Genomic DNA, 16,084 nt, shown 5'->3' with positions numbered 1-16,084 from the left:
GGAAATTGCTTATATAACTACATGGATTGTCTTTGGCAACATCGAGCCAAGGCATCAATCAGTCCATCTGGGTAAAATCACAAGCTGACTCCAATATTGCTAAATATTTATACTGTCAAATACACACAGACATCCAGATGAAAGGAGGCATTCATTAGGAATTCTCTAGCTTGTCAGTTTAAAGATGTAGATTAGAGCAAAACCTCCCACTATGGTACTGAGTGCTCAAGAAAAGTCTATATTTAGCCATTCTGAGCAATAAATATCATCATATTGCCTCATTTAGGTAAATAGAGAATAAATATTGTCAAGATGATCTAGAGATAATGTAAACAGATCCCTGTTCAGACTCTGTGTGACGGGGGGGAATTCCAGGACAGTGATGTGCCGATGATGCTTTTTGGTTTAACCCTTCTTCCTAATCACATCCCCCTCCTCTTTTTGGTAACAGAGATCGTGTGGCTGACAGATTAGGGGAAAAGATGCAGAAAAAAATGTTTTTAGCCACAAAGGTGATTTCGAGTTATGTGAGTAGAACACTAATTAGTGCTTGTGCTGCAGTATTGTCTCGATAGTTGCAAAAGCTGCTGCTGAAAATAAAGATATCTGTAGCAACAGCGAAGTTCATCTCTGAGTTTAACAGAGCTAATGAAGCCCGTCGGTCTCAAGGGCACATTCCCACTCAGAGGCCACGGCATTGCTTGACAGTTCACCAAGGTAGCGCTCAGACTGGAATCTCTTTTGTAGCATGCTCTCGTAGAAGATGTTCCACACTGTGAGGATTTGCCACAAGACACTGAGATGTGTGCCCTGGTACACACAATGCCATTCCTGTGCCCAGATGCTGGCAGGGCCCTGGGTGGCACGGCAGCCCCAGCTGCTCCCGGGGAGCGGAGGGTGTCTTCCTTCGGAGGGCACATGCTCGTTGCTCTTCCCCCGTAATTGATAATCTCAGAAGTTATACTCAATGGGAATTTTAACTGATGTCAAAGTTTTAGTTAATTACACTAGATGATTTTTTTGAGATTAATAATTAACATCTCTCTTTATAACTAAATATCCATAATTAATCAGCAAATCATAACGTGAAGACTAATTAACTTCAAACTCAAATCTTAACAGAAAATCCATATTACTCTCCAACATCATTAATTACCAGAGTAATCAAAGTTCCCCCTCATGGGATAAAACATAAAGCTTTGTGGGTTTATCAGCTAAGCTGTTGGTGCAGAAGAATTTCCAGAGTAACTTTAAATGGCAGTACCGATTACAAAATTATTAGATGATTCCAACACGTTCTCAATGGCCACATGTTACATTACCAATAAGCTGTTCCCAGCAGCTAGCTGTGTAACCAGCAGAGCAGAAGCTTCTCCATCGTGTCTGGGTTTTGGTTTTGGTTTTTTTCACAGGAGCTTCATACAGCAATTTCTGGCAAGCAGGTCATTTGGTTCACTGTCTTTAAAACTACACTGTGCCTCTTTGTTTCTTTTTCCTCTGCCTCACAGAATGCTGCTGAGCTAGTTTTAAATGATTAGTAACAAGTGAAGTATACTCCCAACATTGCTCACATGTAGGGAATTTTTTTTAATAATAAAAAAATGTGATGTATCTGTTACTGATTGTTAAAGAAAGCTTAAAAGTGAAATGGATATTTGGTAAAAGGTGGGAGTACTTTGCAAGCCAAAAAAAAAAAAATTAAGATGAACATCACAGGATATGAGATGGAGCCATCCCAGTCTCTGAGAAGCAGGGCAGCACCACTATTAAAAATTGAAAAGTCTTTTCAGGTTTTCATTTAGGAATTTAGGAGTTAAAAATGTATTTAAAATCCCTGTTTCAATTATTGTATCACTTAATCTTGCAAGTACGTACGAATACCATTCTTTTGTGTGGCAGCTGTAAAAATCCTAAGCAATTCTTACTGTCAAGAAAACCCTGAATAAATAGAGGCTGTTAACTTAGGCAGATATCTGAGGTTATTTGGTGGCAATCAAGAACTCACAGCACTTCAACTAATGGGTTATGATCAGAAACTGTTCCTAATAGCCAGCTAGAGGGATCCGAATATGAAGATTTCTATAATTTTGTTGTCAGCTTGTGATGTACTCTAGTGCTAATTATTTGGAACAATTATGTTTTCCTAATAACAAAAGAAGAAGCAGTGAATTAAGCAGGCTTACCTTCAGATCTTTAGATAACAGTTTAAATGCACTTGCCATTAAGAAATAACATTTCTTTTTGCTTTACGGAGCCCTAATTATTGAAGATGCTTGTCTTTTAAAAATCCACTGCTTCTGCTTCTTTTAAACCTGTTCGATGTGTCAGTTTACACTGATGACTCAGTGACTAGCGTTTTCGCGGTCTTAGGTTTATGCCCGTACCTCCCATAGGCTGCTTACTTCAGTTAGTTATTCAAAAACCATAATTAGTGCAGTAATTAACGTGTGGATCCTTCAAAGAAGACTGCTGGAATCCTGGGACGCCTCTCATCATTCTCACTGATGTGTGGATGATAAAGAGACTTAGGGCAATATGACAGTGGATATGTATTATTGCACATTAACTGCTGCAGGGAGGCTCAGACAGGACCTTGGTCCACAGAGCCCCAACGTTTGAAAAAAAGTAATTATCCACACTGTTTCTATAATTCAACTAGGTGTTATCCTGCATTTGCAGCTGTCAAATCATTTGTTTTAAATGTTTTTTTATATCTTATGAATACTAGAAAGTTTTGAGTTTTGCACATTATCTCTTAACCAATTTCCAAACAGAGGTGCCAAGCCTGATTGTTGCTTTGCTTTGCTTTGGTTTTGTGGTGGGCTTTTTGGGGTGATTTTTGTTGTTGTTGTTTGTTTTTTGTTTTTTTGTCTTACCATCCATTATGGATGGAGTCATTCTCGACAAATTGATTTCAAGCATGTGATGGTAATTTGAGTTGATGCAGGTTACAGTTTCAAAATCATAGTCATAAGGAAAAGGCTCAATTTCATACATTTCCCCAGGGAAATTTTTTGGTGAAATCTCTGTTTTCTCATAAGCTGGATCTGTTGTTTTCCAGCCATGGTAAATGAGTTGCATACAATTAGATTTGGCCGGCCTGACATGGAGAGAGGCACAGCAGCGGTTCTGTCGCATTCACCCCTGTCGCCCTGGTCTGCTCTCCGAGGCCATTTCAGCTGGAACGCTTGGCTGTTAACTTCCTACAGACAGTGGCCCTTTATTCCTGTTATCACTCTGTGACAACTGCCCCAGAAATTCCGTACCAGTTTTCTCCGTAGCTCACTTGAGGAGGGCTAAATGGCCCAGGAAGACTAGGTGTGCCCCTTCCGACTGCCAGAAGCCTTGAGAAAGCCTGAGTGTTCTGCACACCTTGCCTTGTGCAGAGTCTGTGGGTGTAGGGTACTGGGTACTGGGTACTGCATATTGCTAGGGAACAATCACATTTAAAAAAACACCTTATTTATACTGAATGGCTGTGATTGATTTCCATGTTTAGTATGTTAAAAAAAAAAGATTATGAGTATTGATCTTTATCCAAAATGGGGTGAAAAGACTATCTTCTTTTCTATCTTATCAGTCAGATTTATATCTTTTTCTTTATACCCTTCACATCTTGTCATCTGTCCTGAGTGCACAATGCATCTCTACACATCTTATCTTAGTCATGGGGGTCAAGAGTTGACTGCACTTGGTTTCAACCACACGATAATCAGACTATTAAGTATTATAAATGCATTGATAACTTGTAGCTGAGAATGTGTATTTAACAGTCTGCAGATAGGCCCTCTTTGCTGCTCAGAACACAAAACTGCCCGCTGCATACGCTGTCCCCTAAGCGTGTACTATTTAAATTAACCTCTACTGATGCTGCTGCAATTAATTACTGTAAACTCAGTAAACTTTTTACACTCTTGCTAATACACAGACTTGTAAACACCATTCTAACTGAAAAGCAGCTTTGAAAACTGCCATAGCATAGCATGGGGAAAAGTGTAGCACCATGTGGTGCCACCAAGCACTATGACTAATACTGGGTCATACTCCAGGTGTAGGAATTTTTCTTTCAGAGCTGATAATGATTTCAGAAGTGAGTGGTTCTGGAGGGAATCAGGAACCAGGATCTTTCACCATGCGTGAAGCATGACTGCAGGCCAAGTGTGTGCCTCTGGGTGCTTCCCACACCATTCCTAATACTTAAAATATCCTGCCAGGTGCTAGGGCCACATTCTAAAGACAAGGGAAGCACAATTTTAGAAAGGCTTAATACGCTATCTGGGTGCTTACCACCAGTTGTGGCCAGGCTTCCCTTTCCGTCTAGAGCTACCTGAGTTTGGAAGGCTCCCACAAGCCACATTATTATGGAAAAGGTGATCTTGTTGGTGGATAAAAGCCTTATTGGTTATGTGAGCAATGGTCCAAACCCTGACTCCAGTGACCACAACTGTAGGACCCCTCTCCTGAGCTATAGACCTCTGGTTGTACACACAAACGCACACAGAATCCATCTGTGGATGGATTGACATCATTCTCACATCATTGTAACGTAGTGAGGAACTGTTGGAGGTCTCCCACATTTGGCTTGTATTGGAGCACACCAAACAACAAACAAAAAAAAAAATCTCTGCAGAAAGCCAACATTCAGCTCTAGTATAACCAAAGGATAAATAGAAAATAAAAAGCAATGTTAATTGACCACAAGTACAACCATCTGGTGGACAGTCGCATCCCCATTTGTATATAAAGCCACATTCACTTAAGACATGATGTTTCCCTAATGGAATAGAGAGTAGCATACATCCACAAATGTCAATACGGAGAGCAACGAGAACCTTGCAGGATCTCCCACAGACCTAACACTAAACCTGGCCTCACAGTAGCCCATCTTCAGCTTAAGATAATGTGATCTCCCTTTTTTAGGTGTCTAATTTATATATATTTGGCTTCTCTGTTGTCACCCTTTGATTTAGCCTTGCTCATTTCTGTATCATTGATAAAGTAAAACATAACATAGAAATAAATGATAATTCAGACTATTGATTTATGCAATTATTAGACTTCAGAAGATTATATGAACCACAGGATTTACATTGTCTCTAGAAAATAAATATGACACAAGATGGAGCAGACTTGTTTCCAGGTATTAAAAAGAAGTCATTGAGTTACTCTAAATAACTGGAGATGAAGAACAGAAAGTCATAGTATTATAAAACTGTAGAATCCTAAGATCCCTTCAATGGAACATTATCCACTTGGTCCTTGAATGTGGGAATATGTCTCATAGCTTCTGTGACAGAAGATCACCTAGATGTGTTCAAGAACTTTTCACAACAAGGAACACTGTATTTTTATGTAGCGTATTCACAATTTTTTTGAGGCTTAATTTACATACAGTAAATGTAATTCTCCTCAGGTTTGCAGCTGGATGGGTTTTGACAAATGCGTACAGTCACCTAACCTTCACCACAATCAAGTTATACATTCCTCACACCCAGTTCTTGGTGTTCTTACAGTATGGTCTCTTCTGGAATGTCACAGAAATGGAATGCGGCCTGATCGCACTTAGCATCATACCTTTGAGATTCATTCCCATTGTTGCATCTAGAGTCCTTGTTCCCTCTTATTCCTGGGTGGTCCTCCACTGTGTGGATATACCACAGTGTGTCCATTTGTGCTTCTTTTGATGGGCATTTGGATGGTTCCAAGTTGTGGGCAACTGTGAATGTAGCCAGTATAAACATTCAGGGACAGGTCTTTACACAGATACATGTTTTCATCTCATTCGGAATGGGATTGTGGGGTCATATGGCCAGAAATTACCAGACTGCTTCCTATTATGGCTATGTGGATTTGCATCCCCACCAGTCATGTGTGAGAGTTCTAGGGGCTCCACATCCTCACCAACACTTGACATTATCAGTCTTTTTTATTTTAGTTATTCTAATGAATGCGTAATGATATCTCATTGTGGTTTTAATTTGCATTTTCCTAGTGACTAAAGATGGTGAGCATCTTTTCAGGTATGTATTCATGTGTGAATTGCTCTAATTTTTTGAAAATTATTCCTCCTAATGGGTTAAAACATATCTCTGATACACTAGAGCTACACAGGTAGTGTGCTGTCCCTCCTGTACAGGGCAGCTTGCCAGATTTTAGAGAGTGTTTTCATCTAGGTCTGCCCACATTTAGATTTGCCAAGCCTTAGTTCCTTTCTTCTCCCTCCTTCTCTCACTCCCATGTTACATGCGGGAAGGTGTCTTCTATACCACATCCATGTGGATGTGATCCAGTTTGTACCTACTAGTCACATTCCTCTATTAAAACATGGTCTCCAGCTTTGAGTACAATGCTCTCCTCTGCAAGCACTGTGTTTTCTTAAAGCGGCCAAAGTTTGGGCTCACCTCTGGGGCAGCCATAACATCCTACAGGGGTCAGATTTGATGAGCTGCCCCTGTGACTTTACCTCAGCTCTTGCTTAAAATGCTTAACTTGCCAAGTAAAGTGCCTTATGGTGTGATGTTAAGAGTCCAACCTCCAGACAAGTGTATCTAACTGGCAAATGTCAGTGTATTAAAGTACTTGCCGGGAAGTCAGCTGGTTTAATAATCAGTGACACAGTTTTTTAAATTGCTAAACTGCTAGTTTTACTTCAGACACTTAGAGCTGCTGAGCATTTGTGAATTATTCTGATTACCTTTAATCTTTGATGTATATAGTAGTATATGCTTCTGTAGAAAGGTATGGAGAAATGTCCAAATACAGTCAGTGTAAGGTATTTGATCCCTGGGACCAAGACATAAAACACTACTGAATGCAGATGAGAGCAGTTGGCCTGTCCTCACAGTTTTTGAACCTTTATGTGAAGGTTTCATAATTTATGGACCTGGTACTCCATCTGTTTTAACTGGCAAAAAAAAATTTTTTTAAAAAGAGTATGTACTGGCATTTGGGGGTGGAATGTCTTGCCCTTTGAACAAAAGCACAAACCTAACTTGTTTGCCTAGGGCTTCATGAAAGGGGTTCGTTTTGTTTTTATAAGGAGATAAGCCTTTAGAACTAGATTCCTCGATAGCTTTGGCTTTGACTTGGGGAAGTCACTAGAAGATTCCATGATGTTCACAGAGCCTGTTCACACTGGTTTAGTTTGCTGTTTCTTACTCCCCTTTTATTAAGAGCAGACCTAGCTCATCCTTCCAAGCAGGAAGCGGCCTTGAACCCAAACAGCCCTAGACTGCTGTCATTTTTAAGGCCCTTTCCTAAAACTGGACAACTGCGAGTGGCAATGAGATATTCATTGGTATGTGTTAAGACAGGTGGTATGAAATAAATATATTAATTGTATTTTATTGTGAAGAAATTATATAAATATGCCAGATGTGGCTAAAACCAAATGATACTCGGTTTACTTGGGGGGGAAAAAATCAAAAAACAAAACCTGACACTTACTGTTTAGTGTGGTGTTTAAAGGTTTTTATTTTCTGCTAACAATCACCATGTAGTTAGTGTTTGGGGCCAAGACTGAAGGTGTGTTTGTCCATCAGAGGTCCTGGGGGTACTCACACTGGCCACAATCACACTCAGCACCCAGTCTAAACACTGGTGCAAATTCCATGGTAGCAAAGACTTCCTTCCAGGGTTGTATTGTAAAGGAAAAGAGTGCATTGTCAGCAATATGTGTCCAATGAGGAACAAAACATTTTTTCAGTCTGTTGAGGGAAAAGGCATGTGTGTGTAAAGTATGCAGCTGTGTGATCACCTCAACAGAAAGTTTTATATTAGAACGTAATGTCTCACTAGAAAGTCATACTTACTCATTTTAGTTAAAATGCATGTTGATACCTGAATCATTCAGTCCCCAAGGTGTGCATCAGATTATATGCACTCAGCCGATCTGAGAAGTGTTCAGATTCCTTCTTCAGGCTTAAGTTGAGGCATTCAGAGAAAAGCAACCAGCAAGTCATGGGCTCCCTTCATGGACTTTTGCCTGCGAACAGTAGAAATGTGGCCAGGGTTTCATGAAAATGAAACATGAAGCATGCCAGGCCCATCTGTGCCAGCCATATAAAACAAAAGCACCAATTTTATCATCATTGTCTTTGTTCACAGTGCTATCCACGCGGATGTTTTCTGAATGCTGGAGTCTGGGGGCACCCACTGACCCGCTGCTTTCCTTGCTGCTGTTTCTTCTCCACTATCAGACTCATCACCCCACACCCTGCTCTTTCGTAGAATGGAAGCTGTAATGTCCAATGTGGGCTGATTTTATAAGGCTTTGTGCTAACAGACCAGAGGGCTTTGTTTTTGGCTTATGGTTCAAACCAAATGGGGGATGGAGGGAATGAATATGCTTTTAAGCAGAAGGAGCAAATCTGCTGCTTTATATATGTCTCAGAATCTGTAAACCTGTTATTTTATTATATATTTTATATATATTATATATATCATATATATAATATATATTATTGATGTCAGTTCTCATTATTTTCATGAATGGGTATTTCCCATCTTAATGCACAGTATTTGCACGTGATGAACCAGACAGTGTAAACATGGCTTCTTTTAATGTCCCTGAATTTCCATCCAAATGGTCAGAAGTAATTCTTACTTGAAATCACATTGGGCCAAATATAACAGTAAATCCATTTGAGCTATAATACTACAATCAGCCCATTAATTTCAAAATCTAAATAATAACAATTGGCTACTATATTGTGGAGGCAAAGGTATGTTAAGTATACCAAAGAGAATGCCTATTCATGTCTAAACAGGAAAGGATTGACCATACTATCTCATTTTAAAAAGACAACAATATGAGACCAGTCAATAGGTGGTGTCCTCCATAGACTAAGCAGTGATTAGAACCAGGTTGCTCAGCCTGAGAGGATCGGCGTTATCGTGGCATCCGAGAAGTCTCCCACAAGCAGCAGCTGAGGGATGTCTAGGCCGCTGGGTTTTAAACCATGTGCTGAGAGCCCTGGGCCCTCTAGGAGTAGTGGGGGACCGAGTGGCTGTGGACTCCCCTGCAGCCAGCACAGCTGCAGCTCCATCTGTCTCATTCTCCTAAGTTTGGGGAAGGTTTGAGCAGGCCTAATACTTAACATCAGCCAACAGGTCGAAGGTGAGCCAGCCCACAGCCAAACCATGAGCATCAGGGGGAACAGAGCTCCAACCCTGCTGGTGACTCACAATCCGTTCCACTTGAGCAAACAGCGCCTGCCTTTGGCCTTCTAATGGCTGTGTAAAGAATCTGTGTGCTAGTTGCCTCACTTCCCTATGAATATTTTCTATTCATAGTGCTGAATTTACAACTGATTTAAAAAAAAAAAAAAACTCTCTCTTTCTCTCTCTGTTCACATGTTCTGTGTGAAGGTGTGAGCTGAAAAATCCCTTATCCAGATTTGGTGGTTTGCCTCCCAAGTATTTCTTGCCCCCTGACTTTCAGTGTTTCTAAGCTAAGCAGGGGCCAAATAAATTGTCATGTCCATAACAGTTTCTTTGTAGTTTGGAAAGGAATGAAGACTTTTTTATCTAATAAGGCTGTATCCCAAATCTAGGCTGCTATGGGGTATATCCGTTCGAATGTTTAGCGTTCTCTTCCTAGATAAAGATCAATGTGAGAAATGGGACAGTAAAACCAGAAGTTGAATAACAAAGGTACATCTTAAGAAAGAACCAAGCTCAGTGAGGATGAGGGGGCTGGCCAAGTTGGAATTTTGGGGAGTTGGTTGGTTCTTTTTATGTTACCTGGAGAAAGGTGTGTGTATATGCAAAAGGGTGATCTGTGCTGGCCGAAGCCCTGGCAGGATGGTGTCAGAAAGAAGAGGAAAAAAAAAAGAAAAAAAAAAAAAAGGAAAAAAAAAAAAAAGGAAAAAAAAAAAAAAAAAAAGAAAGAAGAGGAAAGGCAGAGTGGTGGTTGTAGCTGATAGGAGTAGCTAGCAGAAGGGGGGTCTAGACATCAGAAGTACCCACGGCCCTGAGGAAAAGCAGGCGACAGCCTGGACTTGTGAGCGCAGGAGGGTTTCAAACCTGAGCCCCAGCAGCAGCCCAGCCACCAGGCAGGCCACAGTCCCAGGGCAGCTTTTCAAGGCATGTCCTCCTAACAGAGCATTTCCTGGGATGTGTTTTTTTTTTTTTTTTTTCTCCTTTCTCCATTTGTGATTTATCGGCTGAACTTCCAGGAATATCTATTAAGAATTCCAGATATTTAATAATACTTTTCAAAGCACAATTCCTGCTAATAGATACCTTGGCACTCAGTAAATGAAGTAAGGCAACAACTGTTAGATCACCGGGATAATACAGACATACAAGCGCAGTAATCAAATGGACATATATAAAAGCGGAGATGTATGGTGTCACTCGCTCTGTTTTGCCCTTTGGCAATTCAGCTCTGAGTTTCTTTCAGCCAGCAAATGAGGAATTAATTCAGTACTGTCATGCTGATTGTCTTGCAACTCCAAGAAAGAGTGGGACATTTTTGTTCAGAAAAATACTGAGGAATTCTAATAGTGAGCAGAGGTGGATGGAGGTAAAAGAGAAATTTCCATATTTCGGTGAATGTTATTCCAAGTTTCACGCACCTTCCTTTTTTTTCCCCCCTCTTAATGAAGCTGCTAATCAGATCACGTTGTATTCTGATTTTTGTATAAAACTGTCCTGTGTTGGTATTCACGGCATGTTGGCCATGTGCTCTGAAGGGCACCTGCCGGCATCCTGTCGTCTGCCGGGAGTGGGACCCAGGCCGATGCATACCCTCATTTGTCTCGGTGGCCTGAGGTCTGTGCCTCCTGTTTGGGTGTTCTGTACATCCCCGCCCTTGTTACCCTCAACCGTCTGCTGCAGCTACAGCAGCTACCAGAGACCTAATTTCAGTCCTTAAGGTATGACTTTTTGGCCCTTCACACACTCCATCACCCTCTTCTTTCTTGCCTTGTGAGATCTCAGGTCTTGACTGTGTAGCTGTCCTGCCTCCCTCAGACTCTGCTTCAGTCATCAGTGCCCCCTGGAGCTCAGAACTCTGCTCCCCTCTCTGCCTGGGTGTTTTACCCCCCAGTTACCTGACACCTGGTATCCTGGTAACAGCCTGACATGCGGCCTCCAGCCAAGCCCCCTCATCCCCCTGACCCCCAGCGTGTTGCTGGCAAGAATCAACTGGACACCTCTTCCTGGTTCTCCCCCAAGAATCTAATTCTCAGCTTGATTTCTAAATTGAGAGCTGCTCTCAGTGAGCTGATGCTGGAATCCTTGACATTCTGTGCCTTCAAAAAATCAACGAGATTATTTTCATACATTTTTATAATTATGTTTGAAGTGTTTGCTTTGTTTTGAAATGACAAGGCAAGAAAGCACTTTTGTAAGCACTTATTTGCAAATAAATAATCTTGATCAAATGAATACAAGCTTAGGACCTTCTGAAAGTCAATTTGAGGTAAATTCATAGAATTATTGTCATGGCAGTTTCTTCCTGTACTTATATTTTACTCTGAGTGTCTCTTAGGCTCCCAGTCATTGAACACAGTCTACTGTGGGTGTAAATTAGACAGCATATGACTGAGAACAGGAACACATTTTTCTAAATTGGCCAAAGCCTCACCCCCACCCCAGGGCAGCACTACACTGTGGCAACTCCTGTGGGGAATCAGTGTAATGTCCTGAGTACCCACTGTTAAGCTCATAGAGCAAGACTTAGGGTCTCAAGCTCTTCTGTTGCTATAGGGACACAATGTTGAAATACCTTTTTGATCTTTTTTTTTTTTTTAATAAAAATGGAAACAGTTACCCTGTTGCCATGAATGACCTGCATTCCCCATGGCACCTCAGCAAACCGCTGGGGTTTCAGGAAGCACCTGCCCAATTGAAGAACATTTCCATTGACCTTATGTTAGTCCTCAAGACCTTGCCACCCAGAGAGGAAAAGAGGCAGGAGGACTCAGAGATGAGCTCAAAAGAAAAGTCTCTGGGGTTCAGAGACTGAAACATCCAGAAAGAAGCCAGTGAGCTAGTTCACAGGAATGCCTTTAACCTTTGCCCCCTTTGCATTAGACCAAGAGCTCTGGCCCCATAAGTCTATGACCTGTGCTGCATCAGCATTCCTGCCCTCTCTTCCTTTGCACCCTGGGTAATCCCCAACCATAAAAGTGGACCTTTCCCCCACCCTGGGGATGAGGGCCCGGCTTGTCTCTGGCAACAGCCCTCCCCTCAGTCACCCACCACCCCACACGTCCTACTAGATGCCAGGAATCATGGAGCCATCCAGGTGCCTTCTCACACTGTGTATGTTCTGGGGAGGAGACAGGGCCAAACAAAGCATGAACCCAGTGGTAAACACATAATGAATCAGTCATGGACGTGCTGGTTATGAGCAGGACATGGTGTAAGGAGACCTTGGGGGACTCCAGGAAATCAATTCTGCAAATCTGCCCCTTCCTTCTCGGTGTCTGATGCCACAGCCGGGCATTTTCCAAGTCTCATCCACTGTGTTATTTCCTTGTTTAAACTCCCTCATTGGCCTCCGATCACTAGAGATATCCCAAGTTCAGAGCTCTGAGCCTCCCAGGACCGGGGGAGCCCTACCTACCTTTCACTCTGCTCCCCTGTCTTGCCTCCATGCTGAGACTGTAGTCAAGGCACACACTTGCTGGGTTTAGAACACACATAGAATGATGGGGGGAGGGAGTTCTCCACCTGTTTTCACTGCCTGACAAATTCCTGCTCATCTCCAAAGCCCTGGTCTTCTGTGAATACTTCTTTCCTCATCCCCACCCTAGGCCAGGTGAGGAGTTCTTCTCTCTTTGAAGGTGTGGCTATCTGAATGTATGTTACCTGATTATGTTTTATTATAATCTGTTATTGCCAATATTTTCAAATAATTTCTTAAAAACTAGGCCATAATTCATACTTGCCTTGCTGATAAAAAGAATTAAATACAAGGAATTTAGTGTATTTGTTGAATACATAATAATTAAGAAGATAATCTGAAATACCGAGTTCTAGATGGCACATCTAGCAGATTTAAATAATGTAAGAACGAAAACCTTAAGATATCCCTAGGGACTTCGAGAACAGTCTTGTGGGATAAGTGAGAATTTACTAGGAAACTGTTTCTTCAGTAGTTTAGAATTCTATGGAAGGGTTTCTGCCTGCTTTTCTTTGCCTTCCTGTCTCGGCAAAATCCAAATAGTAAATAATCTTCCATCTTTCTTTGATGACTCAGCATCTTTCCTGGCTCAGATCTGTCACTGGGAAGGTGATTTCTCAGTGTACAGTCCAGAACAAAATTGTGTGGAAAGCGCACCAACCCTAGGACTCTCCAAGAATGTTTGGGATTGGTTTTAAATACCTGACATATTGTCTGTTGCCTGGCGCAGCATGTCATGATGGACGAGTCAGGGCTACTTCTCCAACTCAGGCTTTCTGGCCCTACCCAGGTGTGATCCCAGAAGCTCTGTTTCCATGTGACAACTGACTACTGCCAGCCCCTTCTGCCTTTTGTGCCTTTGTGCCTTGAGGATCTCCCGGGGGATCCCCCCTCCCAATGAGCAGCTGGGGACACATGGCAGGTCTTTTGGAACCTGAGTGGGTAGTCTGGTGGTGTGGCCGCTTGCTGCCTCTGGTCAGTTGATTAGACTGTGTCTGTCATTGCCACGGGCTGATGCTCAGAGGCTTGTAATTCCTACCCTCGTGGGATGGATGGTCTTACTTCAGGATTCCAGGGACCTGCACTGTGGCTCTTATGTGGATTTACCTCATTGTCTTGGACGCCCCAGGGTGCTCTAACAAAATGCTATTCTACCAATCGGTGACTTATAAACAGCAGAAGGGTCTTGCTCACAGTTCACCTGGCTGCAAGTCCAGAATCTGGGTGCCAGCACTGTGAGGGCCCTCTTCCAGGTTGCAGACTGCCGAGTTCTCACTGTGGCCTCACATAGTGGGAAGAAGGAGCTAACTCTGTGCCCTTGTGTGAAAGCACTAATTCCATCAGGGGCGCTCCACCTTTACAACCTAATCACCTTCCAAAGGCCTTACCTCCTAATACCATCACTCGTCCCTTTGGAGATTAGGATTTCCACATAGGAATCTGGGAGGACCCAAACTTTCTGTACTTCACCCCCCAGTGCCTCCAACACCTCACCCTCTAATCAATCAGACACAGAGGCCAGGGCTACCTGTACCACTGTCTGTACCCATGACAGAGGGCCCCATGAACCCACTGCAAGCAGGATAGTAGCCAGAATTCCCTCTGCACTTGGCCCACATAAGGGGAGGTATGATGATATAGGATCCAGGGTCACTGTCAACTCACACCCCTAAGGTAATCCATTCCTCTTCCCCAGTGTCTGATGTAGGGTTCAGAACTTCTTGTCCACTGCTAGAGAGGCCCCGTGGATCTCTTGGAGGTGTCTTCAAGGCCTTTGGTCTCATGTTTTCCTTCTACATGGTGGTGTCAGGACCCCTGATAGTACTGGCTGCCCCGTCTATCTTGTTAGGCATTGCTGTAGCCACATCTCTTAGTTGCCCAGTTCACGTACCACCAAATGTGTTCCCTTCCACTGGGACATCTTCCCAGCCTCCAAGTAGACCATCACCCTGTGCCGAGGACCATGTGGCACCTGCTTCCCAGGAGGTCCCCTGTCCTCCTGTAATGCAGTGAGCGGGCCCCAGGTCCTTGCCTTACTGCCTGCTTTCTCAGGCGGTGCTCAGAGGCTCAGGCCAAGTTTAGACACACAGGAGACTCTCGTGGAGGCAGTGCTTGTGAGTGAAAAGGAGAAAAGGGAGAATGGGGGAGAGCCGCTGCACCCCTATGAAGGAAGGAGAGGGAGGAGGGAGACCGAGCAGTCAGGCTTGCAGACTGCAGTGCCAAGAACCAGGGTCACCTAGCAGAGAAGTCCCCACCGTCCCCCTGCACTCAGTCATTGCCCAGAGGCTTCTTAGGGAAGCGGGGGGGGGGGGGGGGGGGGGCACCTGTTACTGTGCTTCCTGCAGCAGGGGGTCTGAGTGGTGCATTTCTACCCCCACCTCACTGCCTTTTTAAATAAACTGTAACCAATTATAGATTCTTTGGGTTTTATTCATCAAGACTTCACTGTCAGGTGATAAGATAATACAGTTACGAACAGAAAAAAAAGGTACAGAGAAGTGAGTGCTTGAAACTCAGGAGCCTGGACAGATTCAAATATCTGGTAACAGTGAAGCAAGTTCACAGTGGGTTTGCCCTAGAAGAACTAAGTAGCCAGAGGCATGGGGGTGTTGAGCAGGAGCCAGAGATGGGATCATAGAGCTAGAATGAACCCCAGTGCTCTGACAGGCTCTCACCCAGCATGTCCTGGCAAACTTGTTTGTCAGATTCCTGAAAATGTGTCAGTCACCAGGACTGTCTGTTTTGATAGGTTCATGAATATTCAGATTTTCTGCTCCCAGCTTCAGTAGATCTAGAATCTGAATCTAAGTGATTAGCAAGGATAATAGAGGCCCTGATTTGAATCATCTTATCCCCCAAAAGCACCTCCCAGCCTCTCCTAATGGGCGCTCATTACTCCCATGTTGGGTTCATTTCTGAATCAGTGTTGAGGCCAAGCAGACTTCCCTGTAACCTCTGTTGCCCAACTCTTGCCTTCTAGGGCCATGTCAAATGGATCCCTTCACATTTCCTGTAAAGATAATCCTGAAGTGTTTGAAGAATTTATGAGTTTTCAAGCCCCCAATTATTGTTGCTTCTCTTCTCTGTATTCATGCTTATCTCTTAATGTTTTCCTTAAAATGTGGAGCACAGACCTACACAGGGCACCCTAAGTGCCATCTGACTAGTATGCCTTCTTTCTCTCCCCTTGCCTTTTGGACTCGGTACTTGTGTCGACCCAGCCGTGGCACCTGCATTGACCTTATAGGCAGCTGCAACTCGAAAGTTCTTCTCTCCCTTGCCTTGAGCATATTTTTTTCTTTAATCCTGACTGCAGGACTTTTATTGGTTTACATTAAGTGTAATTTTGTTAAATGCAAAATATACTTCGAATAGTTTAATCATAGAAGATTGTTCTACATATCTAAAGGTATTAGTCATATTACATACCAGTTTCAGATGATCTGA

The 16,084-nt window shown here is 42.9% G+C and overlaps 1 protein-coding gene across 4 annotated transcripts in view; it reads left to right on the top strand.

Annotated features, from left to right (window-relative positions):
- Positions 1–16,084, top strand: part of ZNF407 (zinc finger protein 407) — a 449,612-nt gene that overhangs the window by 418,878 nt on the left and 14,650 nt on the right. The window contains exon 10 of one of the 4 annotated variants that reach the window (XM_072819678.1): positions 8,107–8,329. The exons of the other annotated variants lie outside the window; for them this stretch is intronic. Coding sequence (XP_072675779.1) covers positions 8,107–8,243 — 137 coding nt within the window. The 3' untranslated portion in view covers positions 8,244–8,329. Of the gene's footprint in view, positions 1–8,106; positions 8,330–16,084 lie in introns of those variants that run through there. 4 annotated transcript variants of the gene reach the window in all.

The sequence above is a fragment of the Canis lupus genome, chromosome 1, assembly GCF_048164855.1.
Source record: "Canis lupus baileyi chromosome 1, mCanLup2.hap1, whole genome shotgun sequence".
Lineage (NCBI taxonomy): Eukaryota > Metazoa > Chordata > Mammalia > Carnivora > Canidae > Canis > Canis lupus.
This window is presented reverse-complemented; position numbering and strand designations above follow the sequence as displayed.